The sequence below is a fragment of the Colius striatus genome, unplaced genomic scaffold (genome assembly GCF_028858725.1).
Source record: "Colius striatus isolate bColStr4 unplaced genomic scaffold, bColStr4.1.hap1 scaffold_93, whole genome shotgun sequence".
In the NCBI taxonomy this organism is placed as follows: domain Eukaryota; kingdom Metazoa; phylum Chordata; class Aves; order Coliiformes; family Coliidae; genus Colius; species Colius striatus.
In genome coordinates, this window is record NW_026908543.1 from 37,301 (window position 1) to 62,133 (window position 24,833).

Sequence of the window (24,833 nt, forward strand, 5' to 3'; positions counted from 1 at the left end):
ATCCCCACCCCCCCCTCTCCATTCGAATGGACTCGCCCTACCCTCAACACCCCTCACTTCGTGTCTTCCCGCCCCTGGCGTCCCGCTTCGGCTCTTTCCGTCAGCGCTCGGCTGTTTTCCGGCCGCGCCGTGACGGGCGCTGCCTCGGCGCGGCTGCGTGCGGGCGGGCGCCATTTTGTGTTGCCCTGCCCGTTGGAGCGCGGGGGCGGGGCGGGCGGATAAGCTGAGCCGAGCCGAGCCGAGCTGAGCTGACCCCCCGCGCTGTACAGTGACTGTGCCCCACCCTATTCGCTCCCCCCACTCCGGATCCCCCTTTCCCACCCCCTCTCTCACCTCTTGCCCCCCCCCCCTTTCCCACCTCTCCCCTCCTCAAACCCCCTTCTCTCTTTTGCCCATGGCCGTGGAGAGCCCCAGTGTCCCCCCCCGCCGCCGCCGCTTCCCCCCCAAGCCCTCACTCCAACCCCCCTTCTCCGTCCTGCCACCACCACGACAGCGGCAGCTGCAGCCTCCCCCGGCCGCCGCTCCAACACCAACCAACACCACCACCACGGCCCGGACGAAAGGTCCAGTAACCGCCTCTCCCGAGAGCCTTCTCTGTCTGTCTCTGTCTGTCTGTCCGGCTCGCCGGACCAGGTTTGGGGAGGGGGGAGGTGAAGGGTGGGGTGGGTGGGTTGAGGGACGCGAGGGGGGAGGGAGCGATCGGTGGTCGTGAGGGGGGGGGGGGGGGGCAGGCGAGGCCTGAGGTGAGCGGAGCCAGGGCTTAGGCCTCATGTCTTTAACGGGGGGGTTTGGGGGGGTGTTTAGGCCTCGATTTGGGGAGGGGGAGAAGCGGGGTCAGAGGTAGGGCCACGGGGATTTTGGTGATGTGTGTGTGGTGGGGGGTTGTTTTGGGTAGAGCAGGAGGAGGAGGAGGTTGAGGCCTTGGCAGGCCCCTGAGGGCAGCGCAGGGGGAGGGGAAAGGGGGTGTCCAGGGGGGTGTGAGAGGACAGAGGGGTTGGAGGAGGGCCGAGGAGAGGGGTGGGGGGCTGTTAGGAGCTTTCCTCGTCAAGGTTGGGGGTGGGGTTCTGTGTCTTTTTGGGTGAGGGGGAGTTCCTTAATGAGGTCTTTAATGACGTTTTGTTTCTCCTTGGGGCAGCTCTTGGCCTCATTAACGTGTCCCCCCCCCCCCCCCTCCCCCCTTTCTCCCTTCACCCTCCTCCTCCCTTCACACCCTCCTCCTCCTCCTCCCCTTTCTATTTTCTCTTCCTGCTGCTCCTTGAAAAACCTTCCTGGTTTGAAACAGCACAGGAGGGTTGGGGGGGCAGTGGGCAGGGGGGAGTTTTGGGGGTGTTATAGCCTCTACCTCCCCCCCTTTCCCCTCTTGATAGGGAAAGGCTCGCTTCCAGTGCTGCCAGCTCTTAAAAGGTTGAATGTTTATCTCCTATAAACCCCCCCAGAAGCCTCATCTTTCCTCTGAAAACGTCTGTCAAAGCACTTTCTTCCCTTCCCCCTCCTCCAACATCACTTTAGCTGTTTCCTTTATCACCACTTGGTTTTCCCCATCTAGCCAGATTGGCCCCCCAAAAAAACCACCCCCCCACCCCACCCAAAATAAACAGCCCAAGACCTAGGAAAAGAACAAAAAGGGGGGTTAAAAAACACCCCAAAAAAGCTCCAATTGAGTGAGGTTTGGTGCCTTCCCACTCTCCTGGAGGGCAAGGTGTGCATCAGCATGCTTCTGCCTCTTGAGGTTTGTGTTTGCCATGTGAGGTTGGGTTGGTAAGTAAGCTCTTTAATTGAATAACTCAATCCCTTTCCCATCCCCACACTCTCCCCCCCCCTTTTTCCCTTCCTCAACTCCCCCTCCCCAACCACCACACCCCAAAATCATCCTTAGGTTCCCTTTCCCTGGGTTGACACTGTGTACAAACCAAGCAGATCCCTTTGTAATGACAGTGGTGAAACGTTTAAAAAGACCAAAAGAAAGTCACCAAAAGCACACAGTTGACTCCCAGAGATGCCTGTTGTGACCTTGAAGTAGCACCTGAAATGCCTTGTTGAGGTGGGGGAAGAAAAACCCCCTCAACTCTTCTTTTAACCCCCTTTGGGTGCCACCTGGGCACAGGGGTGTGTGTGGATCCTTTTGTCTTCAGCCTCCATCCTCATTCCCATTGGGTTGACTCTAAAAAGAGACAGTTGGGAAAGGTTTTTTTTTTGGTTAAAAACAACAGAGTTGTGTCAAAAAGAGGTGGCAAAAGCACCAATGTCATCACACAAACCCCCCTCCCCATCCCCTCTGCACTCATGAGTGGTGAAATGGAAGTGGTGATGTACAGTGGCAAAGCACCCAGGTTGTAACAAACCTCCCTCAGCTTTTTCCTTCCCTTTTTGCTTTTCCTCTCCCCCCCTCCTCTCTCTGTTGTCCCTCAGGTGCAAGGAAAAAGCTCCACTTTTTGGTTCCCCCCTCTCCTTTTGTAACATGCTTCAAGCCCAAAGGAACAACACGGTGCACAGTGGTACCTCCCCCTCCCCCCCCTTCTTTCAAGCCAACTGATGTTCTTGGGTTCTTTCTTTCTTTGGACACCCCAAAAACACACACTTTAGAGGCTTTTTTTCATCCACTTTATGTTCTCAAGTGGCATCAAACCCCCCCAAACCCCCCAGTGTTACCTCTAAGCACTGCTCCAGGGATGGTTTTGCTCCCCCCCCCCTCTTGTCTTTACTCCCTAAAAAGAAGCAAGAACAAGGTGTTTCCATCTGCTTAAGCTGTCAGATAACTCAAGCACTCCCTCTGGCAAGGGTCTGTCAGACATTTACTTGCATTCCAGGGGCTGGGGGTGGTTCATACAAGACCAAGGGTTGTGGTGTCTCCTCTCCCTTTCTCTCACTGCTCTTCACTGGTTTGGATGGGGACCCTTGAACTTAACCACGAGCCCATCAAACTGAGGTGACTCCAATGCCCTGTGAGCCATCAGAGCTTGAGAACTTCACTGCTCTGGCCATGGTTTTGGTTCAGGGGGAGAAGAACCTCTGGTAGCATCATTTTCCCCTCCCCCCTCTCTCTGATAGATTCAGTTCTGGTGTTGGTGCTGCCCTTAAAAGAACCCAAACTCCCCTTCAAACCCAAACTGACCTCTGGTTGCCCCCTGCTTGGGGCAGACACAGGGGAGTGTTTGACCCAGAGGACTTGGAAAGGGTGTTAGAAAAAAGCAAGATGAGCTGCTGGAAAGCTTCTAGGTTCCTTTTTTACCCTCCCCCCTCTCTCTCCTTTTTGGGAGGGGGGTAGAAAAGGGACCCTTTGGGGTTTGCAGGGCCAGGCTGACAGGAGCCAGTGGCTGCTTCTGATCTGAGCCATGGTTTGGGTTTAGTTAAACATTAGCAGGAGGAGTCAGACTCGTGGGGCAGTTTGGGCTCAGCCTCCTCCTGCTCAGGATTTGCTCAGAGAGCTCTGGGTTTCTTCACCCTGGGAAGGTTCAGGCAGGTTGTTTCACCATCAGTTCAGTCAGGGTGGGAGCAAAGCAAAGCCCCTGCCTGGAATGAGCTTGGGTTTAGCAGGGAAAGGGGGTTGGTTTTGCTTTCTGAGGATGGCTTTGTTCTGCTGAGGCTCCTGGGGTCAAGCCAGGCTTTGTTAGGGAGGCTTAAAGAAAGGGCTGAAGCAAATCCCAGGAACCCCCTCCAGGGTGTCTTTTCAGCAGGAGAGGAGAGGAGAGGAGAGGGGAGAAAGGGAAAGAAAGGACAGGAAGAAAGGGATAGGAAAGGAGAAAATGGAAAGGAAGAGGAAAGGAGTGAAGGAAAGGGAGAGGAGAGGAGAGGAGAGGAGAGGAGAGGAGAGGAGAGGAGAGGAGAAAATGGAGAGGAGAGAAAGGAAGAAAGGAAGAGGAAAGGAGTGAAGGAAAGGAAAGGAAGAAGGGGAAAGAAGAAAGGAGAGGGAGAGGAAAGGAGAAAAGGGAGAGGAGAGGAGAGAGGAGAAGAGAGAAGGAAAGGAGGGAAAGGAAAGGAAAGGAAAGGAAAGGAAAGGAAAGGAAAGGAAAGGAAAGGAAAGGAAAGGAAAGGAAAGGAAAGGAAAGGAAAGGAAAGGAAAGGAAAGGAAAGGGAGAGGAGAAAGGGAAAGAGAAAGGGAAAGGAAAGGAGAAAAGGGAGAGGAAAGGAGTGAAGGGAAAGGGAAGGAAAGGGGAAAAGGGAGAGGAAGAAAGGGAAAGGAAAGGAGGAGGGAAAGGAAAGGAGAGGAGAAAAGGGAAAGGAAAGGAGAAGAGAGGAAGAAAGGGAAAGGAAAGGGAAGGGAGAAAGGGGAGAGGAAAGGAAAAGGAAGGGAAAGGAGAAGAGGAAAGGAAAGGGAGAGGAAAGGAAAGAAAGGGAAAGGAAAGGAGAAGAGAGGAGAGGAATAAAGGGAAAGGAAAGGGAGAGGAAAGAGTAGGGAAAAGGAAGGGAAAGGAGGAGAGGAAAGGAAAGGGAGAGGAAAGGAGGAAAGGGAAGGAAGTAAAGAGAAGGAAAGAAAAGAGATTAAAGAGAAGCAGGAAAGGAAGAAGGAAGGAAAGAAAGGAGAAAAGTGAAAGGAAAGAAAGAGTAAAGAAAAGGGAAGGAAGGAAAAGAATAGAGAAAGGAAAGAGAGAAAAGAGAAGGAAATGGAAAGGAAAGGCAAGTGGAGGTGATTTCTCATTGCCAGGAGTCCCAAGCTGAGGGCCAGGAGGGTTCCCTTCTGTGCTCACAGCAGCGATTTCAGACACAGCAGGAGGAGGATTTGCCCCTGTGACAGCCCAGAGAGAGCTCTGAGCACCTCTCCCTTATCAACTGGTCTACCCTGAGGTCTGTAGAGCACTGATAAACCTTCAGGAGTCCTGCCCTGAGTGTCTGAGGCAGCCCCTTTGCCTTCAAAGCCAGGCTTTATCCCTTGATTGATGGGTTTCCCCTTTGCTCTGAAGGAATCTGGTGTGTTTTGGTGAGAGGCCAGAGCTTGCTGAAGGGTTCCTGATGCTGCTTCCTCCATGGTTTCAGTGCTGGAGGGTTAATTGTGTGCTGAGGAACCTTTAGCTGAGGGTCAGGATTGCTCTGAAAAGCTTGGCCTGGTGTCTCCAGGAGGGAAAACCACCTGTGTGTCTAAACAGAGCTCTGAGCAGCACATGCCCTGACCTAGGTGGGACCTGCTTGAGCAGGAGAGTTGGGCTGGGTGAGCTTTTGAGGTCCCTTCCACCCCCCAGCACTCTGTGATCCCTCTGTCCTGTCATACAGAGGGAGCTGGGTTTAAATCCCCTGCTCTAAACCAGCTTGGGGAGGGTTGGTTTCAACTGGGACCATCTGCTTGTGCAAATAACAAACCCAAACCCACTCCCTCTTTTAAACAGACCCTTCCTCAAGCTCAGCCAGTTGGTTTCCAGCTCAGTTTCAGGTTTCTCTTGCTTCTACCCCACGATTTCCAGCTCAGTTTGAGGTTTGTCTTGCTTTTACCACACTTAAGAGTTGAATTTGCTGTGGGATCAGTCTCCCCCCTGCCCCAAACCCCACCACAGACTCACACCACACTGCTAAACAGCCACCTTTGGGGCTCAGCACCAGGCAGAAGGCTGTTTTCTCCAAGTCCCTACCAAAGATTTCCCTTCAGATCACCTGAAATTAGAAGCCTGAGGTGAAATCATCAGAGAATGGGTTGGAAAAGGACCTTTAGAGCTCATCCAGCCCCTGCTCAAGCAGCTTCCCCTGGCTCAGGAATGTGTCCAGGTGGGTTTGGGAAGCTCTTGAGGAGCCTCCAAACCCTCCCTGGGCAGATTTGGGACTTCCAGAAGGTTCCAGGGAGGAGCAATAATGTCTTGAGTAGATCTTGAGTAGGTCATAGGACTGTTGAGGTTGACAAAGACCTTTAAGGTCCTCAAGTGCAACAGTGAAATGAGCTGCAGTGACCAGTAAATCCAGTGTCATTTGTCACTTCCTACAAAGCCTCAGCTGCTTAAACCCACCTGAATTGTTTGAAGGTCATCTTGGCATCCCTGTGCTCCTCTTCCAAGCAAAGAAACCCCAACCCACCAGCAAAGCTTTGTGCAGGTGTATTGAGGAAGGCAAGTGGAGGCACTTGGATCTGGGAAAGAACAACCCCATGGGCCAGCAGAGGCTGGGGAGTGAGCTCTTGTAGGGGAAAGGGAGCTGGGGGACTGCAGGGGGAGCCTGAGGCAGCAACAGGGGCAAGAAGGACAGTGGCAGCCTGGGGGGGCATCAGGGTGTGGGCAGCAGGGCCAGGGAGCTTCTGCTCCCCCTCTGCTCTGCTCTGCTGGGGCTTCAGCTGGGCTCCTGGGGCCAGCTCTGGGCTGCCCAGCTCCAGAGGGACAGGGAAGGGCTGGAGAGAGCTCTGAGGTGATGGCAGTGGAGCATCTGCCTTGTGCTGAGAGGCTGAGGGAGCTGGGGCTCTGCAGCTTTGGGCAAGAGGAGCCTGAGGGCTGAGCTCAGCCATGTCTCCAAGTGTCAGGAGGATGGAGCCAGGCTGTGCTCAGGGATAGGACAAGGGGCAAGGGGGATAAACTGCAACATCAGAGCTTCCAAAGGCACACAGGGAGGAATCTGTGAGGTGAGGGAGCACTGGAAGGGGCTGCCCAGATGGGCTGTGGAGGCTCCTGCTCTGGAGACATCCCAAACCCACCTTGGGCTCATCCCTGTGTCCCCTGAGCACCAGGAACCTGCTTTAGGGCTGGAGGAGCTCTGGAGCTTCCTTCCCACCCCCATCACTGTGTGATCCTCTGGTTCCACTGGCACAGGAGGGGAAACTCCTGGCCCAGGCTGCCCAGGGAGGCTTTGGAGGCTCCTCAGGAGCTTCCCAACCCCACTTGGACTCATCCCTGTGCCCCCTGAGCATGAGGAACCTGCTTTAGGGCTGGAGGAGCTCTGGAGCTTCCTTCCCACCCCCATCACTGTGTGATCCTCTGGTTCCACTGGCACAGGAGGAGAAACTCCTGCTCTGGAGCCATCCCAAACCCATCTGGATGAGTCCCTGTGCCCCCTGCTCCAGCTGCTCCTGCTCTGGCAGTGGGGTTGCACTGGATGAGCTCCCCAGGTCCCTCCCAACCCTTGTGTTCCTTTGCTTCCTGCTGTTTTACCCTTAACAAAGGTGCTTTTCTTTGACCAAGGGGTTGTTGCCATCTCCAGGTTCCAGCTTTGCCCTACTGCTGAGCTCACAGCCCAGCCAGCAGCAGGGCTGGGATCATCCCCTGTAGATGAGGAGGAGCAGGAAGGATGGCAAAGGCCCCAAGATGAGTCTTTTCCACACCCTCTGCAGCTACTTCACAGCTGGGGCTCCTTCCCTGTGCACCACCACAGTGAGCAACCCCCTAGAAATGCACAACCTCACTTCTAACTCTTCCTTCAGGGTCCCTTTCAGGCATCTTGAACTCCCCAAACATCAAATTCTCTCTTAAAACCCTTCAGCAAGCTCCATGCTTCCAGAATTGCCCCCCACAGCACCTTCCCAGCACTGAAATCAACCCCTCCAAGGGGTTGCTGTGGCATGTTTCTGTCCCCAGCTCACTCAAATCCAGCACAAGTGGAGTTGGGAAGGAGGGGGAGATGATGCTGCCTGTAGGAAGAGGTTACTTGGTGTCTAAACATCACTGTCAGGGTCATTTCTCAGGCTTCTGGTTGTGATTGGATCAGTCACCTTCATCTCAGCAGCTCACAGGTCCTCCTGGCACCTCAACCTTGTCCCATCTCCTGGTGCTTTGCAGCAGCAGCCCCACTTGTTGTTCTTGGGAGCCTCTTTGCTCCTCGTGGCTGTAAGCACAGGGAGCTGAATCCTTGCTCAGGACACAGCTCCAGGGCTGTAACCTCCTGTAAACCTCGATGCCAGAGCAGTGCCAGTCAAAACAGGGGAGAGACACATGGACTAACCAAACCAAAGCTAATTAATCCCTCCTCAGCATGGCAGTTAAGGCTTTAGCCACAGGTGTGTGTTCCTCTGGAGGGCAGGGGGAAGGTGGAGAGTGATTGCAAGCCCCAGGCCTGCCAGAGCTCCTGGGAGAGGGGAATTGGCTCTGATTACACCTAAGGGAAATGGTTCTTGCACAGCCATAAGGTGTGAGGGCATCTGTGGGGCCACAGCAGCTTGGAGAGAGTCTCATTGCTGTCTGCAATCCCAGCTGGGCTCTGTGAGCCTCTCTGGCACATCTTGAGCAGCTTGAGCTGGGCACTGAGCAACCTCCTGAGGGGCTGCAAGGGGCAGAGTCCTGCAGCTGGGCAGCAACCAGCCCATGGGCAGCCCCAGGCTGGGGCTGAGCTGCTGGAGAGAAGCTCCAGGAGAGGGACCTGGCACTGCTGGGGGAGCAGAAACTGCCCCTGAGGGGGCAAGAAGGGCAGTGGCAGCCTGGGGGGGCATCAGGGTGTGGGCAGCAGGGCCAGGGAGCTTCTGCTCCCCCTCTGCTCTGCTCTGCTGGGGCTTCAGCTGGGCTCCTGGGGCCAGCTCTGGGCTGCCCAGCTCCAGAGGGACAGGGAAGGGCTGGAGAGAGGCCCAAGGTGCTGAGGGCACTGGGACATGTGTGAGCAGAGGGAGCTGGGCAGGCTGCAGGGCTGGGCCAAGGGCAGGAGCTTCACCCAGAGCTACATGGGGGGTGTCAGGAGCTTGGGGCAGCACTTGGTTGTCTCCAGGGACAGGACAAGGGCTGATGGGCACAGGCTGGAGCACAAACAGTCCCATTGAAACAGGAGGAGAAGCTCCTTTGGTGCTGAGCTGAGGGAGCCCTGGCCCAGGCTGCCCAGGGAGGCTTTGGAGCATCTCAGGTGGCTTCCAAAGCCACCTCAACACCTTCCTGTGCCCCCTCTGAGCACCAGGAACCTGCTTTAGGGCTGGAGAAGCTCTTCAAGGTCTAAAGAGCTCTGAAGGGATTCTCTGGCTGCACTGGAGCCATGAGGAGAAGCTCCTTTGGTGCTGAGCCCTGGCCCAGGCTGCCCAGGGAGGTTCCTCAGGAGCTTCCCAACCCCATTTGGGCTCATCCCTGTGCCCCCTGAGCACCAGGAACCTGCTTTAGGGCTGGAGGAGCTCTGGACCTTCCTTCCCACCCCCATCACTGTGTGTTCCTCTGGTTCCACTGGCACAGGAGGAGAAACTCCTGGCCCAGGCTGCCCAGGGAGATCCTTCAGGAGCTTCCCAACCCCACTTGGGCTCATCCCTGTGCCCCCTGAGCACGAGGAACCAGCTTTAGCAGTGGGATTGTGCAGGAGCAGCTCTAAAGGTCCCTTTAACCTCCCCTCATGCAGTGAGCCTGTGAATTCAACTAGTCTCTCCACTTTCCAGGGAGGATGGAGAACTGGAGGAAGGGGAGCTGGAGGATGATGGAGGGGAGGAGGCTCAGGATCCCTCCAGATCTCACAGCAGGAGTCGGAAGGAGAAAGGGGAGAAGCATCACAGCGACTCTGATGACGAGAAAGCTCACAGGAGGATGAAACGCAAGCGGAGGAAAGAGAGAGAGAAGGAGAAGAGGAGATCCAAGAAGAAAAGGAAATCCAAACACAAGGTGAGCCATGCTTTTGCCTTCAGCATCCCAGCTCCTCTCTGCCTCCCTCTGCCAGGCTTTCTTAGGCTGCAGCTCCTTGACACAAGGGTTGGAAGGGACTTGGGAAGCTTCAGGTGTAACCCCCCTGCCAGAGCAGCTGGAGCAGGGGCACAGGGACTCATCCAGATGGGTTTGGGATGGCTCCTGAGGACACTCCACAGCCCATCTGGGCAGCCTGGGCCAGGAGTTTCTCCTGTGCCAGTGGAAGCAGAGGAACACACAGTGATGGGGGTGGGAAGGAAGCTCCAGAGCTCCTCCAGCCCTAAAGCAGGTTCCTGGTGCTCAGGGGGCACAGGGATGAGTCCAAGTGGGGTTGGGAAGCTCCTGAGGAACCTCCCTGGGCAGCCTGGGCCAGGGCTCAGCACCAAAGGAGCTTCTCCTCATGGTTCCAGTGCAACCAGAGAATCCCTTCAGAGCTCTTTAGACCTTGAAGAGCTTCTCCAGCCCTAAAGCAGGTTCCTGGTGGTCAGAGGGGGCACAGGAAGGTGTTGAGGGGGCTTTGGAAGCCACCTGAGATGCTCCAAAGCCTCCCTGGGCAGCCTGGGCCAGAGCTCCCTCAGCTCAGCACCAAAGGAGCTTCTCCTCCTGTTTCAATGGCACTGTTTGTGCTCCAGCCTGTGCCCATCAGCCCTTGTCCTGTCCCTGGAGACAACCAAGTGCTGCCCCAAGCTCCTGACACCCCCCATGTAGCTCTGGGTGAAGCTCCTGCCCTTGGCCCAGCCCTGCAGCCTGCCCAGGTCCCTCTGCTCACACATGTCCCAGTGCCCTCAGCACCTTGGGCCTCTCTCCAGCCCTTCCCTGTCCCTCTGGAGCTGGGCAGCCCAGAGCTGGCCCCAGGAGCCCAGCTGAAGCCCCAGCAGAGCAGAGCAGAGGGGGAGCAGAAGCCCCCTGGCCCTGCTGCCCACACCCTGATGCCCCCCCATGCTCCCCCTGCCCTTCTTGCCCCCTCAGGGGCAGTTTCTGCTCCCCCAGCAGTGCCAGATCCCTCTCCTGGAGCTTCTCTCCAGCAGCTCAGCCCCAGCCTGGGGCTGCCCATGGGCTGGTTGCTGCCCAGCTGCAGGACTGTGCCCTTGCAGCCCCTCAGGAGGTTGCTGAGCTCCCAGCTCTCCTCCTGCCCTGTCTCACCCTCACCCTGTGCCTTTCCCTTCCAGCGCCACGCGTCTTCCAGCGACGACTTCTCTGACTACAGTGACGACTCAGACTTCAGCCCTGCAGAGAAGCAGCACAGGAAATACAGGGAATACAGCCCTCCCTACTCCTCTGTAAGTACTCCCCAGGGCAAGGGCAGCTGGCACTGCCAGCTTGGGCTATGGGCACCCATCCAGTCCCATCCCTGAGCCACAACTCCTTTGGCTCCGACCCCCTTTTGAACCTGGACACTTCAAGTGCTGTTGAAGTGTTGTTTCATTGGGTGTCTTTGTTTAAGACACAGCATTAAGCTCCCTACATTCCCATCTCATCAGCACTAACCTCTCTGTGCCTTTCCCAAAGTCCCACCAGCAGTATCCGTCCTCCCACAGCGCTCCCATGCCAAAGAAGAGCTACTCCAAAATGGACAGCAAGAGTTATGGCATGTATGAGGACTATGAGAACGAGGACTATGTCCCCTATGAGGGGGAGGAGGATGAAGACATGGGCAAGGAAGATTATGATGACTTTGCCAAAGAGCTCAACCAATACCGAAGAGCCAAGGAGGGATCTCACAGGGGACGAGGTAACTTTGAATGTGGCACCTTCCTTGGGTGCTGTGTGGCTAAAGAAGGGCTCAGCTCATGCTCAAACTACCCAGAGGTGTTGGTGTGAAGCTCTGTGGGGTGGGTTTAACCCTGGGTGGGTGATGCCCATGGAGCTCTGTCACTCCTCAAGTGGCCAGAGGAGAGGTTGGGGGAGATAAGGGCAGGGAGGGTGGCTCAGCAACTGGTGCCATGGGGCAGAACAGACTCAGGCTGGGGAGCAAAGGTTTGGTTTAGGAATGAAGCAGCAGAGCAGGGAGATGAGAAATAAACCCTGAACCTCAAACCAACCCCTTCCTCTGCCCAGGACTCTCCTTCCTTCCCCCCACAGCAGCACAGGGGGTGGGGGTTGTGCTCAGTTCATCACAGATGGGCTTTGCTGCTGCTGCAGAGAGGCCTCATCACACTCCCCCTGCTGCAGTGTGGGGTCCCTGCCACGGGACACAGTCCCTCAGGAGCTTCTCCTGCCCCAGTGTGGGTCATCCCCAGGGAGAACAGTCCCTCAGGAGCTTCTCCTGCCCCAGTGTGGGACATCCCCAGGGAGAACAGTCCCTCAGGAGCTTCTCCTGCCCCAGTGTGGGACATCCCCAGGGAGAACAGTCCCTCAGGAGCTTCTCCAACGTGGGTCCTTCCCATGGGCTGCAGCTCCTCATGATCTGCTCCAGCCTGGGTCACAGAAGCCCAGGATCACAAGGGTTGGAAGGGACCTGAGGAGCTCATGCAGTGCAACCCCCCTGCCAGAGCAGGAGCAGCTGGAGCAGGGGGCACAGGGACTCATCCAGCTGGGTTTGGAATGGCTCCAGAGCAGGAGTTTCTCCTCCTGTGCCAGTGGAACCAGAGAATCACACAGTGATGGGGGTGGGAAGGGAGCTCCAGAGCTCCTCCAGCCCTAAAGCAGGTTCCTGGTGCTCAGGGGGCACAGGGATGAGCCCAAGGGGGGTTGGGAACCTCCTAAAGAACCTCCCTGGGCAGCCTGGGCCAGGGCTCAGCACCAAAGGAGCTTCTCCTCATGGTTCCAGTGCAACCAGAGAATCCCTTCAGAGCTCTTTAGACCTTGAAGAGCTTCTCCAGCCCTAAAGCAGGTTCCTGGTGCTCAGGGGGCACAGGGATGAGTCCAAATGGGTTTGGGATGCTCCAGGGGGTTCGGGTTGGGATCATAGAAGGGACCTTTAGAGCTCCTCCAGCCCAACCCCACTTCAGAAGCAGGTTCCCCTGGTTCAGGGGGCACAGGAATGAGTCCAAGTGGGGTTGGGAAGCTCCTGAGGAGCCTCCAAAGCCTCCCTGGGCAGCCTGGGCCAGGAGTTTCTCCTCCTGTGCAGTGGAACCAGAGGATCACACAGTGATGGGGGTGGGAAGGAAGCTCCAGAGCTTCTCCAGCCCTAAAGCAGGTTCCTCATGGTAAGAGGGGGCATAGGAATGTGATCAGGTGGGTTTGGAAGCCACCTGAGATGCTCCAAACCCTCCCAGAGCAACCTGGGCCAGGAGTTTCTCCTCCTGTGCCAGTGGAACCAGAGGATCACACAGTGATGGGGGTGGGAAGGAAGCTCCAGGGCTCCTAAAGCAGGTTCCTCATGGTCAGGGGGCACAGGGATGAGCCCAAGGTGGGTTTGGGATATCTCCAGAGCAGGAGCCTCCCCAGCCCATCTGGGCAGCCCCTTCCAGGCTCCTCTTGCCCAAAGCTGCAGAGCCTCAGCTCCCTCAGCCTCTCAGCACAAGGCAGATGCTCCAGTGCCATCACCTCCGAGCTCTCTCCAGCCCCTCCCTGTCCCTCTGCAGCTCAGGGAAGGAGGGTTGGGCTTGCATGAGATGATCTCTAAAGGTCCCTTCAAAGCCTTCCCTTGCTGTGATTCTATCAGGGCTCCATTTGCTTCCTCAGGGGGCCGTGGCAGAGGCCGTGGGTACCGAGGCCGAGGCGGCCGAGGCGGGATGAGAGGCCGAGGAATGGGCCGAGGCAACCGGGGCCGAGGCCGCAGCGACCACCCCGAGGAAGAGGAGGAGATGTATGATGAAGAGATGGAGGTAAGTGCTGATGCTCTGCCATGCTCTGGGGAGGCTGAAGGCTTGGGTTGGCTCTGGGGAAGAGGCTCACTGATGCTGTGTCACCTGCAGTACTGTGATAACGAGGAGCCCATGGGTGACGATGACTACGATGATTACTCCAAGGAGCTGAACCAGTATCGCAGGAGCAAAGAGAATCGTGGCAGGGGTGAGTGGGGAAAGGGGGCACTGGCAGGAGGGGGGAAGGACAGAAACCAAAGAGACACTGAGCACTGGAAGGGGCTCCCCAGATGGGCTGGGGAGGCTCCTGCTCTGGAGACATCCCAGACCCACCTTGGGCTCATCCCTGTGCCCCCTCTGACCACCAGGAACCTGCTTTAGGGCTGGAGGTTCCTTCCATCCCTCACCATTGTGTGGTTCCACTGGCACAGGAGGTGCTGAGCTGAGGGAGCCCTGGCCCAGGCTGCCCAGGGAGGCTTTGGAGCATCTCAGGTGGCTTCCAAACCCACCTGATCACATTCCTGTGCCCCCTCTTACGACCAGGAACCTGCTTTAGGGCTGGAGAAGCTCTTAAAGGTCTAAAGAGCTCTGAAGGGATTCTCTGGTTGCACTGGAACCATGAGGAGAAGCTCCTTTGGTGCTGAGCCCTGGCCCAGGCTGCCCAGGGAGGGCTTGGAGCATCTCAGGTGGCTTCCAAACCCACCTCAACACATTCCTGTGCCCCCTCTGACCATGAGGAACCTGCTTTAGGGCTGGAGGAGCTCTGGAGCTCCCTTCCCACCCCCATCACTGTGTGATCCTCTGGTCCCACTGGCACAGGAGGAGAAACTCCTGGCCCAGGCTGCCCAGGGAGGCTTTGGAGGCTCCTCAGGAGCTTCCCAACCCCACTTGGGCTCATCCCTGTGCCCCCTGAACCAGAGGGAACCTCCTTTTGAAGGGGAGTTGCACTGGATGAGCTCTAAAGGTCCCTTCCAACCCCAACCATTCCTTGGAGCTCTTCAAAACCCACTTGGCCTCATCCCTGTCCCCCCTGACCATGAAGAACCTGCTTTAGGGCTGGAGGAGCTCTGGAGCTCCCTTCCCACCCCCATCACTGTGTGAGTCTCTGGTTCCACTGGCACAGGAGGAGAAACTCCTGGCCCAGGCTGCCCAGATGGGCTGTGGAGTGTCCTCTGGACCCAGCTGGATGAGTCCCTGTGCCCCCTGCTCCAGCAGCTCTGGCAGTGGGGGTTACACTGGATGATCTCCCCATGTCCCTTCCAACCCTTTGTGCTCCTGTGACCCCTGGGGGATGTGTTTCAGGTCTAAACCGTGGCCGTGGTCGTGGCCCCAGAGGAAGAGGCAACAAGGGAATGGGCCGAGGCCGGGGCCGAGGTGGGAACCGCAGCGGGATGGGCAAAGGCGGCGCCATCAACGACGACGACGACTACTACGACGAGGACATGGGGGTGAGCAGCAGCCCCCTGCTCCCCAAGCTCTGCTGTGCCCCCCTGCCAACCCAGCCAGGCCTCAGGGGAAACCTTGGCAGGGAGGGAACAATCAGGATGGCCCCTGGGATCCACCAAAGCTGGTGTGGCTCTGGAAGGGGTCGTTGGGGTGGTCTGATGGGTTCCTCAAGCCAGAGCTTGGCACATTCACCTTTATCCCCCTCACTTTGGGTTCTCTGATGGGTTCCTGAAGCCAGAGCTTGGCACATTCACCTTTATCCCCCTCATTTGTTGTTCTCTGTTGGGTTCCTCAAGCCAGAGCTTGGCACATTCACCTTTATCTCCTCATTTTGGCTCCTGGAGGGTTCCTCAAGCCAGAGCTTGGCACATTCACCTTTATCCCCCTCACTTTGGGTTCTCTGATGGATTCCTCAAGCCAGAGCTTGGCACATTCACCTTTATCCCCCTCATTTCTGGTTCTCTGTTGGGTTCCTCAAGCCAGAGCTTGGCACATTCACCTTTATCTCCTCATTTTGGTTCTCTGGAGGGTTCCTCAACCCAGAGCTTGGCACATTCACCTTTATCCACCTCATTTGTTGTTCTCTGTTGGGTTCCTCAACCCAGAGCTTGGCACATTCACCTTTATCCCCCTCACTTTGGGTTCTCTGATGGGTTCCTCAAGCCAGAGCTTGGCACATTCACCTTTATCCCCCTCACTTTGGGTTCTCTGATGGGTTCCTCAAGCCAGAGCTTGGCACATTCACCTTTACCTCCCTCATTTTGGTTCTCTGTTGGGTTCCTCAAGCCAGAGCTTGGCACATTCACCTTTACCTCCCTCATTTTGGTTCTCTGGAGGGTTCCTCAAGCCAAAACTTGGCTCATTCACCTTTATCCCCCTCATTTCTGGTTCTCTGATGGGTTCCTCAAGCCAGAGCTTGGCACATTCACCTTTATCCCCCTCACTTTGGGTTCCTGGAGGGTTCCTCAAGCCAGAGCTTGGCACATTCACCTTTACGTCCCTCATTTTGGTTCTCTGTTGGGTTCCTCAAGCCAGAGCTTGGCACATTCCTCTTCCCCCTCCCCCCTCCCTTCCTTTTCACCCCAAATCTCAGAGTTGCTCCCTCTCACATGTTGTCCTTCCTCTCCTCTTTGTGTTCCCACCCCTTTTCCCCCCAGGATGGAGGAGGTGCTGGAAGCTACCGGCGGAACGACCACGACAAACCCCACCAGCAGTCTGATAAGAAAGGGAAAGTGATCTGCAAGTACTTTGTGGAAGGCAGATGCACCTGGGTAAGGGAGAAACTCTGTACAGCTCCTTAAACATCAGCTCCAGGGCCACAGCTCATGGCAGGGAGGGGTTTGTACCCACATAGAGTGATTCGTGATGAGGACTCCCCTGGGCCCATCAGTTGCAGAGGGACAGAGAGCTCTGAGGTGATGGCAGTGGAGCATCTGCCTTGTGCTGAGAGGCTGAGGGAGCTGGGGCTCTGCAGCTTTGGGCAAGAGGAGCCTGAGGGCTGAGCTCAGCCATGTCTCCAAGTGTCAGGAGGATGGAGCCAGGCTGTGCTCAGGGATAGGACAAGGGGCAAGGGGGATAAACTGCAACATCAGAGCTTCCAAAGGCACACAAGGAGGAGTCTGTGAGGTGAGGGAGCACTGGAAGGGGCTGCCCAGGTTCCTCAGGAGCTTCCCAACCCCATTTGGCCTCATCCCTGTGCCCCCTGAGCACGAGGAACCTGCTTTAGGGCTGGAGGAGCTCCAGAGCTTCCTTCCAACCCCCACATTGTGATTCCACTGGCACAGGAGGAGAAAACCCTGGCCCAGGCTGCCCAGGGAGGGTTTGGAGGCTGGGCTGTGGAGGGTCCTGCTCTGGAGACATTCCAAACCCACCTTGGGCTCATCCCTGAGCCCCCTGAGCATGAGGAACCTGCTTTAGGGCTGGAGGAGCTCCAGAGCTCCCTTCACACCCCCATCCCTGTGTGATTCTCTGGTCCCACTGGCACAGGAGAAACTCCTGGCCCAGGCTGCCCAGATGGGCTGTGGAGTGTCCTCTGGAGCCATCCCAAACCCAGCTGGATGAGTCCCTGTGCCCCCTGCTCCAGCTGCTCCTGCTGTGACAGGGGATGAGCTTCCCAGGTCCCTTCCAAGCCCTTGAGATTCCCTCTCCCCATCAAATGAGGGGTGTCAGGAGCTTGGGGCAGCACTTGGTTGTGTCCAGGGACAGGACAAGGGCTGATGGGCACAGGCTGGAGCACAAACAGTCCCATTGAAACAGGAGGAGAAGCTCCTTTGGTGCTGAGCTGAGGGAGCCCTGGCCCAGGCTGCCCAGGGAGGCTTTGGAGCATCTCAGGTGGCTTCCAAAGCCACCTCAACACCTTCCTGTGCCCCCTCTGAGCACCAGGAACCTGCTTCAGGGCTGGAGAAACTCTTCAAGGTCTAAAGAGCTCTGAAGGGATTCTCTGGTTGCACTGGAACCATGAGGAGAAGCTCCTTTGGTGCTGAGCCCTGGCCCAGGCTGCCCAGGGAGGGTCTTTAGGAGCTTCCCAACCCCACTTGGGCTCATCCCTGTGCCCCCTGAGCACCAGGAACCTGCTTTAGGGCTGGAGGAGCTCTGTGGCTTTCTTCCAACCCCCATCACTGTGTGATCCTCTGGTTCCACTGGCACAGGAGGAGAAACCCTTGGCCCAGGCTGCCCAGGGAGGGTTTGGGAAGCTCCTGAGGAGCCTCCAACCCCACTTGGCCTCATTCCTGTGCCCCCTGAGCCAGGGGAATCTGCTTCTGCAATGGGGTTGGGCTGGATGATCCCTAAAGTCCCCTCCAACCCCCACCCTGCTGTGATTCTCTGATCCCTCTGAGGTGACAGACACCTCCTCACCCTTTCCTTTCCCTCCAGGGTGACCACTGCAACTTCAGCCACGACATTGAGCTGCCAAAGAAACGGGAACTGTGCAAGTTCTACATCACTGGTTACTGTGCCAGGGCTGAGAACTGCCCCTACATGCACGATATCCTTTGGGGCTTTCCCACAGCCTGCTCTCAGACCCTTTACCTTGGAGGAAAGAGGGTTGGTCACAGGGTGAGAGAGGAAGAAAAACAACCCCATCCCCCATTCCTGCAGCCTTCTCAGTTCCTCCTCAGCCTCACCTTTGGTGAAATGAGGTTTGTGGTGCTTTGAACCCACAAGGAAACCAAGCAGGAGGGGAAAGAGGAGAAGGGAGAGGGAAGTGACTTGGGGTGATGGTTTAATTCCTGTGGCCTGACAGAGCTGCATTTGAAAGTCTGCAGCTCCTGGAGCCTCTTGTGGCTGTGGGATTAACTCTTTCTTCAAGGTTTCTGTTGTTCCTTAACGGGTGACACGGGATTTCCCTTGTAAGCTCTTCCACACCACGGGCAACTGCATCAACGGGGATGACTGCATGTTCTCCCACGACCCACTCACTGAGGAGACAAGGGAGCTTCTGGATAAGGTACAGGGGAGTTGGGAGGAGCATCAGCACCTTCACCTTCTGCTTTCCACCCCTGGAAGGAGATGCCACAGGTGGAGAGAGGGAGAAGATGAGCTCCTTCCTCCTCTCATCCCCTCAGATGCTGGCGGATGACGCAGAAGCGGGAGCTGAGGACGAGAAAGAAGTGGAAGAGCTAAAGAAACAAGGCATCAACCCTCTCCCTAAACCACCTCCTGGGGTTGGTTTGTTACCCACCCCTCCTCGCCCTCCTGGCCCACCAGCTCCAACATCTCCCAACGGGAGGATGATGCCCGGGGGTCCTCCTCCACCTCCCCCTCCGCCGCTGCCGCCGCCGGGGCCGCAGATGCCGCCGCCGATGCACGAGCCTCTGTCACCTCAGCAGCTCCAGCAGCAGCAGGACATGTACAAGAAGATCCCTTCCCTCTTTGAGATCGTTGTGAGGCCCACTGGGCAGCTGGCAGAGAAGCTGGGAGTGAGGTGGGTCACCAGTTTGGCTTCTGGAGCTCTGCCCTCGCTGCAGCTCCAGCTGCTGGGGGTTGGTGCCTTGGCAAGAGGTTTCTTCTGCCCTTTGTTTTTTGGAGGGGGGGGGGGTGCTGCTGCTTGGGAAGGTCCCAAATCTGTCCCTGCAAGAGGTTAAAGTAGATCTTCTCTTTCAGGCACCCAGGACCACCTCCCCCAAGGTTCCCTGGGCCAGGAGGACCCCCAGGACCAATGTCTGGACCCATGCACCCTGATATGCATCCTGATATGCACCCTGATATGCACCCAGACATGCACCCAGACATGCACCCTGACATGCACCCTGATATGCACCCAGACATGCACCCAGACATGCACCCTGACATGCACCCAGACATGCCAATGGGCCCAGGGATGAACCCCGGCCCCCCCATGGGCCCTGGTCCCCCCATGATGCCCTATGGCCCCGATGACTCCCCCCACTCAGGCATGATGCCACCAGGCCCACCCTCACAAGGCTTCTATGACAACTTCTACCAGCAGCAGGAAGGTCTGGAGATGGATCATGGCATGATGGGAGACCCAGGTACATCCCTTCCCTGGGATCACGCTGCTGTTGGTACCCAGGGGGGTGCCCCAGGCCCAGCATCAGCTTGGGAAGGGGCAGAAGTGGGTTGTTTCTCGCTCAGCTTTTGGGATCTTTAACTCAAGGATGCTCTTTTCCTCTGGCAGATGATTATGGGGGGTATGAGGACATGGCAGGACCTCCAGGAGAGCACATGTTCCCTGATCCCTCCTTGGATCACGATGCTTTGTGTGAAGGAGGCCCCCAAGGCTTACCAAAGGCAGCAGGCAGCATCCCTGACTTCATGCCCTCAGCACAAAGAGCCCTTTACCTGAGAATCCAGCAGAAGCAGCAGGAGGAAGAGGAGAGAGCTCGGAGGTTGGCCGAGAGCAACAAGCAGGAGCGGGAGAACGAGGAAGGCAAGTGGCAAAATGTTACAGGGGGAAGGGAGGAACTCACAGAAGCATTGTGGTTGGAGAAGCCCTTGGAGGGCCTGGAGGACAAATCCTCCCCTCACAAGGCCACAGCCACCACTAGCTTCCCTCAAAAGTCCAGCAAAACCCACTTTTCCCCTCAAAAAGCCAACTAAAACCAACTTTTTCCCTCAAAAGTCCAACTAAAACCAACTTTTTCCCTCAAAAGTCCAAGTAAAACCCACTTTTCCCCTCAAAAAGCCAACTAAAACCAACTTTTTCCTTCAAAAGTCCAAGTAAAACCAACTTTTTCCCTCAAAAGTCCAACTAAAACCCACTTTTTCCCTCAAAAGTCCAACTAAACCCAACTTTTTCCCTCAAAAGTCCAACTAAAACCAACTTTTCCCCCCAAAAAGCCAACTAAAACCAACTTTTTCCCTCAAAAGTCCAACTAAAACCAACTTTTTCCCTCAAAAGTCCAACTAAAACCCACTTTTTCCCTCAAAAAGCCAACTAAAACCCACTTTTCCCCTCAAAAAGCCAACTAAAACCAACTTTTTCCCTCAAAAGTCCAACTAAAACCCACTTTTTCCCTCAAAAAGCCAACTAAAACCCACTTTTCCCCTCAAAAAGCCAACTAAAACCCACTTTTTCCCTCAAAAGTCCAACTAAAACCCACTTTTCCCCTCAAAAATCCACCCAAACCCCTCGTTTCCCCTCAGAAGTTCACCTAAACCCACCTTTTCTCCTCAAAAAGCCACCTAAACCCCACTTTTTCCCTCAAAAGTCCACCTTTTGGTGTCCTTCACCTTTTGAGGACCTCCATGCTCTGGAGACCTTTGGGCTCTTGAGGATCATTGTGTTTTGAGGGACCTTCACCTTTTGGGGGCACCTTCACCTTGTAGGGACCCTCATGTTTTGGGCACCTTCACCTCTTGCAGACCTTCACCCTTTGGTATCCTTCACCTTTTGAGGACCTCCAGGTTCTGGAGACCTTTGAGCTCTTGTAGACCTTCACCCTTTGGTGTCCTTCACCTTTTGAGGGCCTCCAGGTTCTGGAGACCTTTGAGCTCTTGTAGACCTTCACCCTTTGGTGTCCTTCACCTTTTGAGGGCCTCCAGGTTCTGGAGACCTTTGAGCTCTTGTAGACCTTCACCCTTTGGTGTCCTTCACCTTTTGAGGACCTCCAGGTTCTGGAGACCTTTGAGCTCTTGTAGACCTTCACCCTTTGGTGTCCTTCACCTTTTGAGGACCTTCATGCTCTGGAGACCTTTGAGCTTTTGGGGATCACTGTGTTTTGAGGAACCTTCACCCTTTAGACACCTTCACCCTTTAGGGACCCTCATTTTGAGGTCCTTCACCTTTTGAGGGCCTGCATGTTCTGGAGACCTTTGAGCTCTTGGGGATCATTGTGTTTTGAGGAACCTTCACCCTTTGGGCACCTTCACCTTTTGGGGGCACCTTCACCTTGTAGGGACCCTCATGTTTTGGGCACCTTCACCTCTTGCAGACCTTCACCTTTTGGTATCCTTCACCTTTTGAGGACCTCCAGGTTCTGGAGACCTTTGAGCTCTTGTAGACCTTCACCCTTTGGTGTCCTTCACCTTTTGAGGGCCTCCAGGTTCTGGAGACCTTTGAGCTCTTGTAGACCTTCACCCTTTGGTGTCCTTCACCTTTTGAGGGCCTCCAGGTTCTGGAGACCTTTGAGCTCTTGTAGACCTTCACCCTTTGGTGTCCTTCACCTTTTGAGGACCTCCAGGTTCTGGAGACCTTTGAGCTCTTGTAGACCTTCACCCTTTGGTGTCCTTCACCTTTTGAGGACCTTCATGCTCTGGAGACCTTTGAGCTTTTGGGGATCACTGTGTTTTGAGGAACCTTCACCCTTTAGACACCTTCACCCTTTAGGGACCCTCATTTTGAGGTCCTTCACCTTTTGAGGGCCTGCATGTTCTGGAGACCTTTGAGCTCTTGGGGATCATTGTGTTTTGAGGAACCTTCACCCTTTGGGCACCTTCACCTTTTGGGGGCACCTTCACCTTGTAGGGACCCTCATGTTTTGGGCACCTTCACCTCTTGCAGACCTTCACCTTTTGGTATCCTTCACCTTTTGAGGACCTCCAGGTTCTGGAGACCTTTGAGCTCTTGTAGACCTTCACCCTTTGGTGTCCTTCACCTTTTGAGGGCCTCCAGGTTCTGGAGACCTTTGAGCTCTTGTAGACCTTCACCCTTTGGTGTCCTTCACCTTTTGAGGGCCTCCAGGTTCTGGAGACCTTTGAGCTCTTGTAGACCTTCACCCTTTGGTGTCCTTCACCTTTTGAGGACCTCCAGGTTCTGGAGACCTTTGAGCTCTTGTAGACCTTCACCCTTTGGTGTCCTTCACCTTTTGAGGACCTTCATGCTCTGGAGACCTTTGAGCTTTTGGGGATCATTGTGTTTTGAGGAACCTTCACCCTTTAGACACCTTCACCTTTTGGGGGGGACACCTTCCCTGACCCCAACCTCACCCCTCTCATTCCTCCCCATCCCTCCTCACAGGCGACACCAGCAACTGGTACTCGAGCGACGAAGACGAAGGCGGCAGCAGCGTCACCTCCATCCTCAAAACCCTGCGGCAGCAAAGCTCAGCCAGATCCCACCCTCCAGCCTCCCACCTCGGGGGGGACATGGGACCCTCCTCATCCTCCTCTGTGAGCGACCCCCGGCTTCACAAGAGCCACGTGGGTGGCAGCAGCCGTCCTGCCGACCCCCGGCTGCGAGACCCCCGTTTGTCCCGCTCCTCCGACCCCGCCGGCGACTCCGCGCCCAGCGACCCGCGCTTGGCTCGCCTCGGTCCTTCCTCAACCCCTAAAGCAGAAGCTCCTCATTCAGGAGGTGGCCACAAAGCCCTTTTGCTCCCTGAGGAAGAGGAAGGGGAAAGGGTTTTAAGGGATAAACCCATCAGCATCCCTTTGGATCCGCTGCCTGGACATTCCCTGCGGGACCCTCGCTCGCAGCTGCAGCAGTTCAGCCACATCAAGAAGGACGTTGTCCTCACCAAACCCAACTTCTCCCGGATGATCCTCTGGAGCCCTGAGGATCTCATCCCCCTCCCCATCCCCAAGCAAGAGTTTATCCCCCTCCCCCAAGCCCTACAATCCCTCCCAACCCTCAACCCTCGACTCAACAGACCCCAAGCGACCCTTTCGGACCCCAGGCAAAGGGGGGCGCAGGTTTCTGGGGATCCCCCTCCTTCATCTTCATCCTCCCTCCCCGACTTCGAGCTCCTCTCCAGGATCTTAAAGACTGTGAACGCTGCTGGCGGCCCCTCACCCAACCCCAGCGACAAACCCAGCGACCCCCGCGTCAGGAAAGCTCCAGCAGACCCCCGCCTCCAGAAACCCCCCGAAACCTCCCTCCCCAGGCACCCCAAAACCTCGGAAGGGTCGTGTGGGAGCAGCGAGGGGTCTCAAGCCATCGCCCCCTACGACCCCCGGCTGCTGACAGCAGGGGGGTTGAGCAAAGGGAGTGGGCAGAGCAGTGTGTTGAGTGCCATCAGCTTGTACGACCCCAGGACTCCCAGCAAAGCTTCGGAGTGTCCGAGTGACGGCGCTTCTGCCAGCAGAGGGGGTGAGAGCGCCAAAGCAGCCACCGGCAAAGCCAAGGAGCCGCTTTTCACCCGTCGTTCAGCTTTGGAACAAGGCGAAGGAGAGAAAAACACGACAGAAACAACCACGGACAGGTACAACAGTTACAACCGGCCTCGTCCTAAAGCCAACCCCCCTCCTGGTATCACCAGCAACTCCCTCCCGCTCACCACAACCACAGAAACCACCACAACCACCACCACCACCACCACAACAAGCAGCAACAACCCTCAGCCTGGTGTTCACAACCTACCTGTCCCTTCGGTCTATGGGATGGTAAAAGCCGGTGCTGCCAAATCTGGTGCCGGGAGCCCCTTTGCTGGCAACAGCCCGGCCAGGGAAAGCGACCAGCAGGACGCTGCTTCCCTCAAAGATGTCTTCAAGGGCTTTGATCCCACAGCTTCTCCTTTCTGTCAGTGAAACCTGACAAGAGACAAGCCAAAAAGAACCCCCCTTCCCCTCCAGCCACGGCGCCCTCACCAGAATAACCCCCTTCCCCTCCAGCCACGGCGCCCTCACCCGTTCCCCTCCTCCCTCCCTCCCCCAGGGGTCAGCTCGGGGTCGTTTGGGTTCCTTCAGCTTTGTTTTGGTTCTTCTTTAGCCATATAAGGTGGATTTACAGCCCTTCCCCCCACTTTTCTCCCTTGCAGCAGCTCCAAATCGCTCCCTTTTCCCTCCCTTTTCTCTCCCTTTTCACTCCCTTTTCCCTTCCCTTTTCCCTTCCCTTTTTGCTCCCTTTTTACTCCCTTTTCGCTCCCTTTTCTCTCTCTTTCCACTCCCTTTTCACCCCCTTTTCGCTCCTTTTCCCTCCCTTTTCGCTCCCTTTTCACTCCTTTTCCCTTCCCTTTTTCCCTCCCTTTTTGCTCCCTTTTTACTCCCTTTTCACTCCCTTTTCGCTCCCTTTTCGCTCCCTTTTCCCTCCCTTTTCCCTCCCTTTTCGCTCCCTTTTCCCTCCCTTTTCCCTCCCTTTTTGCTCCATTTTCTCTCCCTTTTCCCTCCCTTTTCTCTCTCTTTCCACTCCCTTTTCGCTCCCTTTTCACTCCCTTTTCCCTCCCTTTCCACTCCCTTTTTACTCCCTTTTCTCTCCCTTTTCCCTCCCTTTTCACTCCCTTTCCACTCCCTTTCCACTCTCTTTCCACTCCCTTTCCGCTCCCTTTTCGCTCCCTTTTCCCTCCCTTTTCTCTCTCTTTCCACTCCCTTTTCGCTCCCTTTTCACTCCCTTTTCCCTCCCTTTCCACTCCCTTTTTACTCCCTTTTTACTCCCTTTTCTCTCCCTTTTCCCTCCCTTTTCTCTCCCTTTTCTCTCCCTTTTCTCTCCCTTTTCCCTCCCTTTTCCCTCCCTTTTCGCTCCCTTTTCACTCCTTTTCCCTTCCCTTTTTCCCTCCCTTTTTGCTCCCTTTTTACTCCCTTTTCACTCCCTTTTCGCTCCCTTTTCCCTCCCTTTTCCCTCCCTTTTCGCTCCCTTTTCCCTCCCTTTTCCCTCCCTTTTTGCTCCATTTTCTCTCCCTTTTCCCTCCCTTTTCTCTCTCTTTCCACTCCCTTTTCGCTCCCTTTTCACTCCCTTTTCCCTCCCTTTCCACTCCCTTTTTACTCCCTTTTCTCTCCCTTTTCCCTCCCTTTTCCCTCCCTTTTCCCTCCCTTTTCACTC

At 56.0% G+C, this 24,833-nt stretch overlaps 1 protein-coding gene and 1 long non-coding RNA gene across 2 annotated transcripts; one reads left to right on the forward strand and one right to left on the reverse strand.

Moving 5' to 3' along the window:
* The first annotated feature begins 26 nt into the window (after positions 1–26).
* On the forward strand, positions 27–23,788 carry ZC3H4 (zinc finger CCCH-type containing 4). The gene is made up of 15 exons (XM_062020265.1): positions 27–157; positions 270–563; positions 9,242–9,461; positions 10,652–10,762; positions 10,992–11,214; positions 13,110–13,252; positions 13,343–13,439; positions 14,534–14,679; positions 15,835–15,948; positions 17,552–17,663; positions 18,016–18,125; positions 18,244–18,602; positions 18,782–19,170; positions 19,317–19,568; positions 22,098–23,788. Exons 1-15 carry the CDS (start codon positions 27–29, stop codon positions 23,603–23,605), a joined length of 4,209 nt encoding a protein of 1,402 aa, XP_061876249.1. The 3' UTR covers positions 23,606–23,788.
* LOC133629595 (uncharacterized) lies at positions 1,973–3,382 on the reverse strand. The gene is made up of 3 exons (XR_009821084.1): positions 3,113–3,382; positions 2,650–2,705; positions 1,973–2,161 (listed from the first exon to the last, which is right to left on the reverse strand). It is a non-coding gene; the product is annotated as an uncharacterized LOC133629595 (long non-coding RNA).
* Positions 23,789–24,833: the final 1,045 nt, after the last annotated feature.